The sequence below is a fragment of the Nothobranchius furzeri genome, chromosome 5 (assembly GCF_043380555.1).
Source record: "Nothobranchius furzeri strain GRZ-AD chromosome 5, NfurGRZ-RIMD1, whole genome shotgun sequence".
In the NCBI taxonomy this organism is placed as follows: domain Eukaryota; kingdom Metazoa; phylum Chordata; class Actinopteri; order Cyprinodontiformes; family Nothobranchiidae; genus Nothobranchius; species Nothobranchius furzeri.
In genome coordinates this window covers 6,985,738-6,997,866 of record NC_091745.1, presented here as the reverse complement: position 1 = coordinate 6,997,866, position 12,129 = coordinate 6,985,738, and the positions used below count along the sequence as shown (strand labels likewise).

The 12,129-nt window shown below is 39.4% G+C and overlaps 1 protein-coding gene across 2 annotated transcripts; it reads right to left on the bottom strand.

Annotated features, from left to right (window-relative positions):
- Positions 1-7,386: 7,386 nt before the first annotated feature.
- Positions 7,387-11,922, bottom strand: si:ch73-141c7.1 (coenzyme Q-binding protein COQ10 homolog, mitochondrial). 2 transcript variants are annotated; one of them, XR_011520727.1, is made up of 6 exons: positions 11,766-11,922; positions 11,520-11,666; positions 10,634-10,826; positions 10,433-10,534; positions 9,514-9,776; positions 7,387-7,526 (listed from the first exon to the last, which is right to left on the bottom strand). XR_011520727.1 is itself a non-coding variant. In XM_070551704.1 (5 exons), the coding sequence occupies exons 1-5, from the start codon at positions 11,864-11,866 to the stop codon at positions 9,609-9,611; spliced, it is 711 nt and encodes a 236-aa protein (XP_070407805.1). In that variant the 5' UTR covers positions 11,867-11,922; the 3' UTR covers positions 8,080-9,608. The 2 variants fall into 2 exon arrangements, 1 of the variants encoding a protein (XP_070407805.1); XM_070551704.1 differs by lacking the exon at positions 7,387-7,526 and having other exon boundaries at positions 8,080-9,776.
- Between the last annotated feature and the right edge of the window lie 207 nt (positions 11,923-12,129).

Genomic DNA, 12,129 nt, shown 5'->3' with positions numbered 1-12,129 from the left:
AGGTCAGTGGTGCTCTGTCCTGGAGGAGGTACCAGCAGACCACCACTATTGTTAACAGGCAAGTCATTCACAGAGATGTAACAGCCGTCGTCTGAGCCAGCCCAGCAGTAGATGGACGATGGAGTGGACAGTGAGAGCAAGCGTCCCAAAGCTCTCTCTGCAGACCGTCCTGTATGATGTTCTTCTGGCCAGAAACGTCCAGCCACGGGTCTGCTCCAGCCCTCCATCCACGTCTGGATCCTCCTGCAGCAGATCCAGCTGCACTGTTAAAGACTTCCTGCTCACTCAGTTTAAATAAATGATCCAGGAAGAGTCACTCAGGTTAATCCTGCTTTAACCGTACATAACTGGTTCATATTGGTTTTAATCTGTAAATAAGTAACGTATTATAAATAATCTTGTCTCCTTACCATCTTTTCATTTTCTGTTCATGTAACATGTTCAAAAACATCTGTAATAATAAAACTGGCGATAAAATCAATGACCAGAAAGAGTTATCAGTTAGTATTTGTTTTAATAAATGTGTTCAAATATCAAACAGCTAAATAACATTAACATGATGACAGTAGAAGGCCTCTCTCCCAGGATGACCACCCGGTAAAGCCTCTCCTGACCCTGGACACCTGCAGTCCTACAGAGAAAATCAGAGACCACAGGTGACAAAAAGGCAATAAACACATTTCTACTTCACACAAACAATTTTTACTTCATTAAAACATGTCAGCTGTGTAAATCCCTGAATGTAAAACTACTTTTCACAAAAGAACTTCAGTGGTTGTGTGTGTAAACAGCTTCACTCTTCACCTCTAAGTTTAATAAAAACGCTTCTTTGCTCCGTTGTCGTTAAAACAAATGTTTAATTCGCCACACACACAAACACACCCACGGGAATAACTGGGACCTGCAAAACAAACTGGTTCTGGCTGATTTCTACCTAAAATGTAATTTAAAAAACAAATATACAAACGAAAAATGTCTATAAACTGAACCGCTTTAAGCTTTTTAGGTTTCTACGGCTAATTTTTAACAAACTTACGTTTAAAACTTCGTAGCTCTCCCCATTTTCTCTTCCTGTTGAAAATCCACAGCCGGCGCGCAAAGCATGCTGGGATAGCCTTGTTCTGTGAGGAGACAACGGACCCGTCCTCGAAATGTGGGTGGAGCGTGGACGCGAGAATGAGTATTCTTGGAATTCGGACAGTACTTGTCGCTGCGCTGTGACGTCATCGACCTCAAAAAGCGTCCTCACAAGCATCCTTCCCGTGGATCGAACACACCCAGAGTTTCTGGTTGACAAACAGAGATAATCTGAGATAAACTCACGCGAAGACACTTTCTGTGTACTCTGTCGTGATGCTGAAAGATTTTATCCACATGAAAGTCAGTTTCACTGGAAGAAAAACAAAACTGGCCTGCAACTGTGTCAGACAAGAAGTAATCAGATAAATAAAAATCACCAGGAAATAAAAGAAACACAAAAATAAAACAACATTTTAGCTTCCCCTTTCTCTAATGGCTTCACATCATTCCCACAAACTCCCAGACAAAACCTCTTTTTCCTGATTTTATATGCATCATTATTAGCCAAAATGGCAACGCACAGCTTAAAGGGCAGCAGCATCACACACCGTGTGTGTTTTCTGTTTTGATCAAGATGACAGACATTTGCTGTTTTGGACAGAAAAAAAAAACAGAAGAATTTTCCTTTCACACAAAATCTCACTTCTGTGTTTTTGTTGTGTCTAAATAGCCTTTTAGCCAATTATTTAACGCTACTACTACTACTACTACTACTACAACTATTATTATTACCGTATTTTCCGGACTATAAGCCGCTACTTTTCCCCACGCTTTTAACCATGCGGCTTATAATGAGGTGCGGCTTTAGTCAACCAGAAAGGATGGATGCTGGAAAGTCTAATGAAGGAATGGTTAAAGGAGTGCTACGGAAAGCGCCCAGGAAGATTTTTTTTCACTGTAAAACGGCGCTGCTTGTTTTCCCAGCTTCACCCCGGGATGATGACAGCAACACAGAGAGCGACACTGAAATCGCCACAGAAAAGGTATGTGATGAAGCTCTTCTGAGGCTGTTCAACTCCGACACTGAAGAAGATGATGACTTCAGTGGTTTCAGTGCGCAGGAGGACGATGAATAAACTAATCAATACCTTTTCTGTTTTGTTTGATACTGATCAGTTCTGTTACGTTCAGTTAAACTACGTTTTCAATTCAGTAGATATCTGCGGCTTTTAGCCCGGTACGGCTTATATTGAGGTGCGCTCTATAGTCCGGAAATTACGGTAATATTATTTAATCATCAGAATAACAAAAACAAAACAGATTATATTTATATAGTGCTTTTCTAGGCACTCAAAGCTCTCTCCATTATTCGCGCTCTCACAATCGCAAACTACTGGTGACTGTAAGCTTCTATGCAGCCACAGCTGCCTTGGGGCGGTCTGACCCTATTCAGACTTTACTATGAAAACATACACTCAACAGACTCCTTACTTAGGACACCTGTTTAATTGCACATGGCAGAAACGACTGGCTTCTACCAGAATCTGGTGTCACCAACATAAAAGCATGGATCCATCCTGTCCTGTATCAAAGCTTCAGGCTGCTGCCGGTGTCCTGGTGTGGTGGTAGTGATGTTCTTGTCCCACTATGAACCCATTAGAACCACCTGAGCCTGGTTTAAATGCCGCAACCTACCATAGCATTGCTGCTGACCATGTCCATCCCTTCATGACCACATGGACCCATGTTCCGACCCATCTTCTGGGTGGATATAGCACCATGTCACAAAGCTCAGATCACCTCTAACTGGTTTCTAGAACATGACAGTCACCAGATCTGAGTCCGGTCCAGAACCTTTGGGATGTGTTGGAACTGATTCTGCTCACAGGTGTGCAGCACACAAATCAGCAACAACTATGTGATGATGTTGTATCATAATGGGCCAGAACCTGATTCAACATGACAACTAGAATTAAGGTGTGCCTAATAAAGTGACCAGTGAGTGTGTTCATTCAAATATGCTTATTAAAACTCCAGGAAAAGCATCTGTCCAGGGTCATCATCTTGTGAGGGATTAGTGAAGCAAAGATAAAAAACTTACTGAAATCTGATTTGGTATCCTGCAAAGCGGCCTCCGCTCTGTTTTTATACCTAAAAAACATGAGCAGAAATAAGCGGCACAGAAGAGCATTGCTCTAATTTCCCTCTGGGATTAATAAAGTATCTTTGAATTGAATTGTCTAGTCCAGGAGTGGGCAATCCTGGTCCTCAAGGGTCCTCCGGCAGGTTTTAGTTGTCTCTCTGCTTAAACACACCTGGCTTGAATCTGCTGGTGATTAACAGGTTGCCGCAGAGGCTGATGAGCTGTTAAACTGGTGATTCGTGTAGAAATCAGGTGTGTTGGAGCAGGTAAACCACTAAAACCTGCTGTACAGTGGCCCTCGAGGACCAAAAGATGTTTTTCGTTTGCATTAAAGATGGATGAAAGTCAAAAGAAAAAAGTTCTGGAGACAAAAACTTGATTCTGTAGAGAGTCAGCGGGATCAGAAACTTTCTTTTTATCTGTTTGAGGTGAAACTTTGAGTTAGACAGTCTAAATTAACTTTTTTTTGCTGATGAACTGTATAAATGAGTGTCTAATAGTGTTTTAAATGTGTGCATTCTTTATTTTAGCATTTTGGTGCATTTTCTTTAAAAATTAAAAATTCTGTCTAAAAACCACAGTAATGCGCCACCTTCAGCTGAAAACATAGAACTTGAGTCATTTTGAATAAATTTTAGCCAATGGCTAAAGAGTAAAGTACTACGTAAACCAGTAGAGTACTACGTGGCAGCTCCGTGCCAAAGTAATAAAAGCAACAAGCGTCTCGGCCACGCCCTGTGGCGAGTGGGAGTTTGATTTGCAAGTGAGCGTAGGAGGTCAGCGGTAGTTCAGCATTAGCATATAGCATTAGCATATCCTAGTCTTTAGCATATCTTTTAGTGTTATAAATACTTATTTAGTGTTAGCTTGGCTGTTGGATATTGTAGTTTGGTTAGTGTTTGGCTGTTAGTGTAATTGGGAAAGTATTTCGGGTTTAGTGCTCCATATCGTCTTAGTATTGGTGAGTAGGTGTAGTGTAGTATGCTTGCGGTGACTCTGTGGGCATTTTACCCGCGATTCTGCACGCCTCCGTTTGAAGAGGGAGGCTGCCCACCGTGGCTCTTCTGCGATTTAGATGCAGCCCACCGACTCTGCTCCCCCACCACGGCGGGCTCCAGTCTGAGGTGAGTAAGCTAAATAAACGTTTTAACATCTTCTAAAGACAATTCCCTACCTAAATGCAAAGTCTGAGAGACTTTACCCAGATAGCCAGCCTTTGTGACAGAAAACCCATATTTCCTCACGTTACAACTTCCTTTAGCTAGTCAGTCGGCAATTCTGCAACAGTGTCTCTAACTAACGCTGCACTAGTTGACAGACAGCATTACAGCGTGAAATCCAGCTTGTGAACAGGTTCTGTAAGGAATTCTGTTCAGGAGGTCACATTTCAGGCTCTCCACATCATGTGTGACTGACTTTTACGTTATAATGATCACACACTAGGAATGTTATAAAGCGCCTATATAGGAGATTCTTTTGTATATTATCTGACTTTATAAACTCCAACAACAATGTGCTTCTATTTTTTTTCAGGCTAAATCTACCCAAGACACTGGCTGTCAGACTGATTTAGCTGCAAGAATGTACTTGTCCAGGCTGACGTGAAACCTTCCCTGTAGCAAAGGTGAATTATTTTTAATAATCTTCTATGTAAACATTTTACTATCACCTTCTAGTTTAAATTTGTTTTACATATTATTGTTACACGTGATTTTATGCTCTTTTAAACATTTATAAATGTGCTGCTTCTTTGTTTTTACATAGCCAGCCAGAATGGAGTCGCAGCCGCAGTGTGTCTGGTGACCCACGGGGACCATGATAAAAATTCATCTTCCAGAAAGTCCCAGAGCAGCGTCCACACCCCCTGAAAAGACCAAGGTGTGAGGTGTCTGCTGTTGATTCCAGCTTCCACCTCAGTGACAGTGCAAGCTCAGTGAACTGTTCAAGGTAAAAAAAAAATTAAAACATTTCAGAATTTTTAAGATATTAACAATTAAATAAGTATGTGATTACATCATGACGGAGGCTACTGATTCTGCCCCTGTGACACTTGGTGATGACGTGTGAGCTGATTCACCTGGAAAATAACTTTTACATTAAATATTTTGTTTTTGCTATCAAAAGTAAATTAACTAATAACCTGCATTATTGCAGGACACTCAGCAAAATATGGAGGCAGGCACACATTAATATTCTATAAGAGCACATAAGGTGAGCAACACCACATACAGTACACTGTCCTGAATTTGTTTTCTTTCTGCATCTCATTAGCCTGGCTGATCACCTGATAACTCCTGTCATCTGGTTGTGACAGCATGAGGATGTCCTCACACACCTGTAACCTATCAGCTCATCTGGCAGAATAGAGAGAGAAGAGACAACACCACATCTCCTGTTCCTGGAAAGCCTTCAGCCATCCTTCGATGACTGAGAACCTCCATCAGCTCTGTCTCCTGTCTGCCTACAATTATTATAATAAATATTGTGTTTGACAAGTTTTTTGTGCTGCCAAATATCTCATTTAGATTCCAGTTTTGATATTTTAATGGATATTTATAAATTACATTGATTATCACATTTTTGTTGCATGTTTAACTAGCTCTATTGTGATTAATTAAACTAGCACCTCACTGTTAAAAGCTCGTTTTAATTTCAAGCATGTTTAAGTATTTATGGACATGAACAAAAACAGGAAATATATAAATTGAGATTTATTTAATTAATATAACAAATAAGTCATTGAAAGGCACATTCTTCTGGAAGCTCCTGATCCTGACGACACCAGCAGAGGCCAGCTGCAGACACCAGAGGACCTAGAACCGAGAGAGCAGCTGTTAGTAGAAAATAAATAAAGAAATCAGGGCAGTTTTAGTGGGCTGAACACATTACAGAATAATTTTCTCATGGGGTATTTTCATAACTTTATATGCAGCAGACTGTAACTTGAGCCCAGGGCTACCGGAGAGCTGCTATCCAGCATGTTTCAGTGGATTTTCCTGTTTTAACAGGTTAGATTAGCTGTTAAGCAGCTCAGCTATTTGTTGCTGATTAAAACCAGGTGTGCTGAAGCAGATAAACCTCTAAAACATGCTGAATACTAGCTTTTTAGGGCCGTGGAGACAAACCCTGCAGCTAATCCAATGCTATGGCTAACGGCTACTTACCTTTCAGAGGTGGTTCTGTTGGGTCGGTTCTGGGAGTTTCAGGCAACTCACAAGCTCAAAACAATAAGACTCAGGTCCGCTTGTCTCCTCCAAATAGACTTGGTCCCTTTCTTCTCGAGTGTCTGTGTAAGGAGGGGGAGAAACGTCCTCCACTTCTAATAACTGCTCAGAGTGAAGGGAGCTAGCTTCGTCTAGTTAGCCATCGTCTTCGTCACTGCCGCGGCTCCGCCCTCTCAGTCTTCCAGGCAACGCCTACTAATGTTGCATTTTTTTAAATTGATACGTGGGTGGAGAAGGACTCCGAGGCTCAACTGACCCGCTCTTTAAAGATGTAATTCAAGGGGAACACATTCTTGCCTTTAAGTGGTTAATTAATACTAAACTACTAGAAATTAGGTACGAACAAAATCTGACTTTAGAATGGAGAACATATTCTTGCTTAGTAGTTGTTAACTAGTAGTTGTTGTTTAGGCTCTATCAACATGTGGAGTTTTTTGTTTATTTACATAACACCAGAACATAATATGTTTGGTTATTAATGCAGAATAACTATTCCCCTTGAATTTCTTCTTTAAAAGCCACATGTTGATTTGCGATAATTAGTGCGTGCATTAATCAGCAACAAACCATTTACTTCAGTTTACAAACCATTATGAATGGCTTATTTTTATAAAATTCTTAAATTGTGGCCTGTTAGAATTGCAGCACTGGTAATAAGCACTTAATAACAGCTTAATGATGACTAATTCAGACTTAGTTGTCCCCTAACATGCATATTAGTTAGCAGCTAATTAATGGTTAATTTGTGTTCCCTAAACTCAAGTGTTACCAATAAAGTCTATAATCCACATGCACCCTGAACTATTTTGCACACATTACCTCCAGTGATGCTCCGTAACTCCAGGACTTCTCTCTCAGTGTCTCCAAGCTTGGTCTCCAGAAGTGTTATTCTTTCTGCCATACTTGCAACTTTCTCCCCCAGTACTCCCATTTTCTCCCCAATAGACGTGAGGGAACAAACGTCACAACAGCTGGTAGAGCTGGAGCGCTGAAAGGCTCTGTCGTTGTTTTCATCATTTCCAGGCTCACAAAGGCAGAGGCCGGATGCCAGAATTAGGACAGCGATCGTCTTCATCTCCCTGGATGTGATTGTCTGCTTCTCCCCTCTGAAGCCTCTCGACGTTTGCAGGTTTTCCTGCCTGTGATGTTGTGCAAATCAGGAAATACCAGCTTCAGAAAACACCTTCTTAAATTACTCCTCCTTTTAACGATGGCTTGTTGAAAACTTTGGGAAAACCCATAAATAAAAAAGTTTTACAGTTAATCATCAGCTCTGACTGGTTTAGTCTGGACAAAGAGACCTTCAACTTTGTACCACTTTGATACCCGTTTCAGTTCTCTTTAAAAGTTGTCAAAAAAGCGCTCAGTCTAAAACCAGGAATATGGCACAGAGAGGTTTAACTGAGATAGATGAAACTCAGCAAAAGTGAAACCGTTCACAGACGACATGGACTCGTCTGTTCCTGCTGCTAAAGGAGGTGGCTTTATAAGGTCTTCTTAACCACTCCTGCAGTTGTTTTTATTCTTTTGTATATTGTAGATTATATTTGTGTGCAAATACATAAATATAATTAAATAATGTGAAGACTGTAATGTAGACAAAGTTCAGTTCAAATTATACCTTTTATCAACCAGGAAATTTGCTTTTCCTTTCATTTCATGACAAATAAGGACACATCTCCACCTTATAACTAAAGAAGCAGACTTATGTATTTAATTCAGAACAGCTGGACAGAAACAGTAAACATAAAATGGTTTTTGCTGCTGAGAATGACTGAAATTTAGTTTTTAAGAAGTGGAAAACAGAAAACACTCAACACAACTAGATGTGTGTTTTTCTGGTTAATAACTAAAACAAATGAACCCCATAATGATTTGGACCAGAGCCTTTTGTACTGATACTTTAGATATTGTGTTTACCAAACTGAGCATGTCGACAAAAAAAAAAAAAAAAAAAAAAAAAAAGAAAATAATAACATTCCCAATTTCATCAGAAGAACTTTCAGATTGAATGGTTTTAATGGAAAAGGTTTGGACACGCCTTCTCTAAAAACCATAACAGTGTCTCTGGTTAAAGCACTCAAAGTAAGAGGAACAGGCACCTACTTTATTGAATAATTCTCTGTAACATTCAAAGACCCTTAAAATGTATCAGTCAGGGTATTTTCTACCAACTTAACTATAAATACACTGAATATAATAAAAAATTCACATCAGGTGGTAATGAATGAATACAGCATGCATTCATCTGTGTCTTACTCTGTTTTCAGTTTGATCCACTTTGACCACCATGACCTGTCTTAGAACTGTATCAAAAATAACTGGCCTTAAAGTTTGGACTCTTCCTGAACATGAAACGTTGTTTTCTTAGTAAAAGTTCCTGAAATGCTTCCTGAATGGACTGACTTCCGTGTTTTCAGATATACAACTCATAGGTTAATTTGAGCCGGATCTCCCAGGAACAAGATCCGGGAATGGAAGGACCGTTGTGGCAACTGCCTGAAGCAGGGGAACAGTAAGATGACAAAAACTACCACTGTTAAACGAAATGTGTGTTAACTTAGAAAATGTGGACGCAGTTTTTAATTACTTGTCAAAAACTCCAGCGAGTCCTTAAAAGAACAGAACCCAAACTCATTTGTTAAAAAATATTCCCAAATAATTTATTGGTGTAAAAACTACAGACCTGAAGCATCTTAAAACTATATATATATATATATATATATATATATATATATATATATATATATATATATATATATATATATATATATATATATATGTATGTATGTATATATAAGTATGTATATATGTATGTATATATATATATATATATATGTATATGTATGTATATATATATATATACATACATATACATATATATATATATATACATATATATATATATACATACATGTATACATACTCATATATATATATACATACATATATATACATACATATATATATATATATATATATATATATATATATATATATATATATATATATACAGTTATACACATGTACAGTTTTGTCCATTTTAATAAATAAATGAGAGATAAATACGTTTTTGTTACATAAACAGTGTTTAGGTACACTCCATGTAAAAATAAGAAATATTACATGTGAGTGCAGACAGGAGGACCGGTCTCCAGCATCAGAGGTGATTAAAGCAGCAGAGTCTGGTTAAACGTCAGAGCCGACGGGTGCTGTGGAGGTCAGAGAGGGATGTTTATCGCCGGGCGCTTCCTGGCTGGTGCGTCTGGCTTGTTTCTGTAAAGCATGGCAGCATGGGACTCAAAGGCACTGACCATTTTCTTCACCACTTCATCAAAGAACAAGCTGGCCAGCTGAGAGTGTAGCAGAGACTTGAACTCAAACGACACCTACAGAGGCCAGAAGCATGTGATCGGGTTTATTATGGTTTTAGGAGTTCATCTATAATTTAGCTCAAAAAACAACACCAGGGGTGAACTTTATCCGTGGCTTGTTCTCCTCAGCCTGATAGAACTCCGACTGGTTCTAGGTAATCTGGCTCAGATTTAAGGTGAAACTGGTTGGTGGCTCTCTGACACTGCCGTCTGACTGTTTCTATCCTAAAAGGACTCCAGCGCTCTGGAGGCTGAGTTTAGAGCCTAATGAGAGTTCACTCACCCCTTCTTCTCAGCCAAGAGCAGTCACAAGTTAACAGAAAGGAAGATTTCTAATTTAACAATCAAATCTGATCTCTTAGTTAATCTAATATTGGGATATTAGAGGGTTAATCCCAATACATGATATGTATTAAAGTATTAACATCCACCTTCAGCCACTGGGATAACACTCAACACTGCCGCCTGTCTGAAGCGTCACATTGCATTCGTTGTCCTGTCAAAACCTGTTTTTTATTCTGTAATCAAACCATTTCTCCAATTACAAAGATTAAAATAAAATAAAAAAGCATTTCAGCTGTCTGAACAGATGCTTTTGCAGTCCATAATCTCTCTGTTTAAAAAGATGAAATGATGAATGCTAGATATTATTCACATCCCAAAATACTTACAAAGAAATCCCCTTTGCATGAACCTGGTCGGTCTTTGGCTCCAGGAGCAAACCTCCATATTGTTTCGAGATGGCTGAAGAGAGATCCATCAGAGCACACAGCCTGGTTTAAACAAAGACAGTTATTGATTATTTACCAAAAGGCAGACAAATATAAAAAAAATAAATGAAATGGTTGTTGTTGGTGCATTCTCCAACTTACTCTGATTTGGTGGTTTGGAACAAAGGTGATCTCAGAGGTGTATCGCTCACTAATGGGTGGAAAACCGATTTCAAGTTGTGCCCAGACGCTTCCGTTTGGGCTCTTCATCATCTGAGACTTCTTACACCAGGGAACAAACTTGTGGTACTCGTCCACGTTGGCCACCACATTGTACATCTGTTCTGGAGTGTAGCTGCACACAGAGGAAACACACCTTACAGCCAGGGGCGCCTACAGAAAATTTTGATAGGGGTGGCCAGATGGGGCCAAAGAAATGTTTGGGGTGGCACACCAAATTGGTCCTTGTGTTAACTCTAGGAGAGTTTAGCCTGTGGCCATGTATTGCATTGCCCCTTTATTTGTTTTTTATTTTTTTTTAAAACTGTACGTTTCCACTTGAATTGAATTGAATTGAATTCCAAAACATGTAACTTAATTTTACAAACAAACATTTCAGAAACATACATTTCACTTATTTCAAATTTGATTTTAAAAGGTGTTTTTTTTTGTTTGAATTCGCTGTTGCTGTGTTCATAAAAATCTATGGAGATAAAAACTTTTTTTAAATGGTGAGCAGCAGAAACATATGTATTCTTTAAATTCTGATTGTTTCTTTACTCATTAATTGTATTATTTTCATTTTGTTTTACAATTACATCTTGAATAAATAAGACCACTTTATGGTTTGAGTGAACATTAATATGATTTATTACCACTGGCTTTTACTGGGGGGCCAGCAATTTTCTAGGGGTGGCCATTTGCCACCCCTGGCCACCCATTGGGGGCGCCATTGCTTACAGCTCCAAATGAGCTCAAAGCTTTGTGTTTACGTATTTATGTTTTTATATTCATTACAGTCATCATAACATAAATTAAATTAACTCACTCTAGCGTCCGACTCTCCGAGTACTCCATCCTGCGGGTGATGCTGGGAGCAGCCAGGCTGATGAAGCTGCGGTGGGGGGTGCTCACATGGGGGCAGAACTGAAGGCTGCTCCTCCTGCCAGCCAAAATCCCACAAGATCCAAAATGTCTATAATAACGGGAATAAAATTCATATCAGGGGAAATGTGTTGTAAAAGTAAATATTCACCTCCAGAAGTGAAAGTGACGTGCACTCACGCCTGCTCACCTGTAAGATGCCCTGCTGGTCCCCTGAGCTGCTTTGAGGTAACGGACATCCTTCCGCTCCAGCAGCGCCCTGAACAGCTGGCAGCTCGTTTTCGTGCTCATCCTGTGGTAAAGCGCTCTTTCCTGTCTGGTCTGGAAGATATCAGCAGGATCTTTATACTGACTGACAAGGGTGTTGTGTAAGGGCTTGCATCATCGTCAGTGACCAATCAAATCTCTTGCAAATGGTTTCTAAACGATACGTTGAGAAAATACTGAACATGGGTAAAATAGCAGCAAGACTGAACAAACAAAATAATAAAAAGATACTTTATATATATTGTTTGTTTTTGTTTTCCCTAAAATGTGTTATTTTCCCAACAGTT

Excerpts from the sequence above, each read along its gene's own strand:
- si:ch73-141c7.1 (XM_070551704.1), bottom strand. The coding sequence starts at position 11,866 with ATGAGCACGAAAACGAGCTGCCAGCTGTTCAGGGCGCTGCTGGAGCGG. Across the intron at positions 11,667-11,765 it reads ACCAGCAGGGCATCTTACAG|ACATTTTGGATCTTGTGGGA; the intron begins GTGAGCAGGCGT and ends CCGTTATTATAG. Across the intron at positions 10,827-11,519 it reads TCGGAGAGTCGGACGCTAGA|CTACACTCCAGAACAGATGT; the intron begins GTGAGTTAATTT and ends CTCTGTGTGCAG.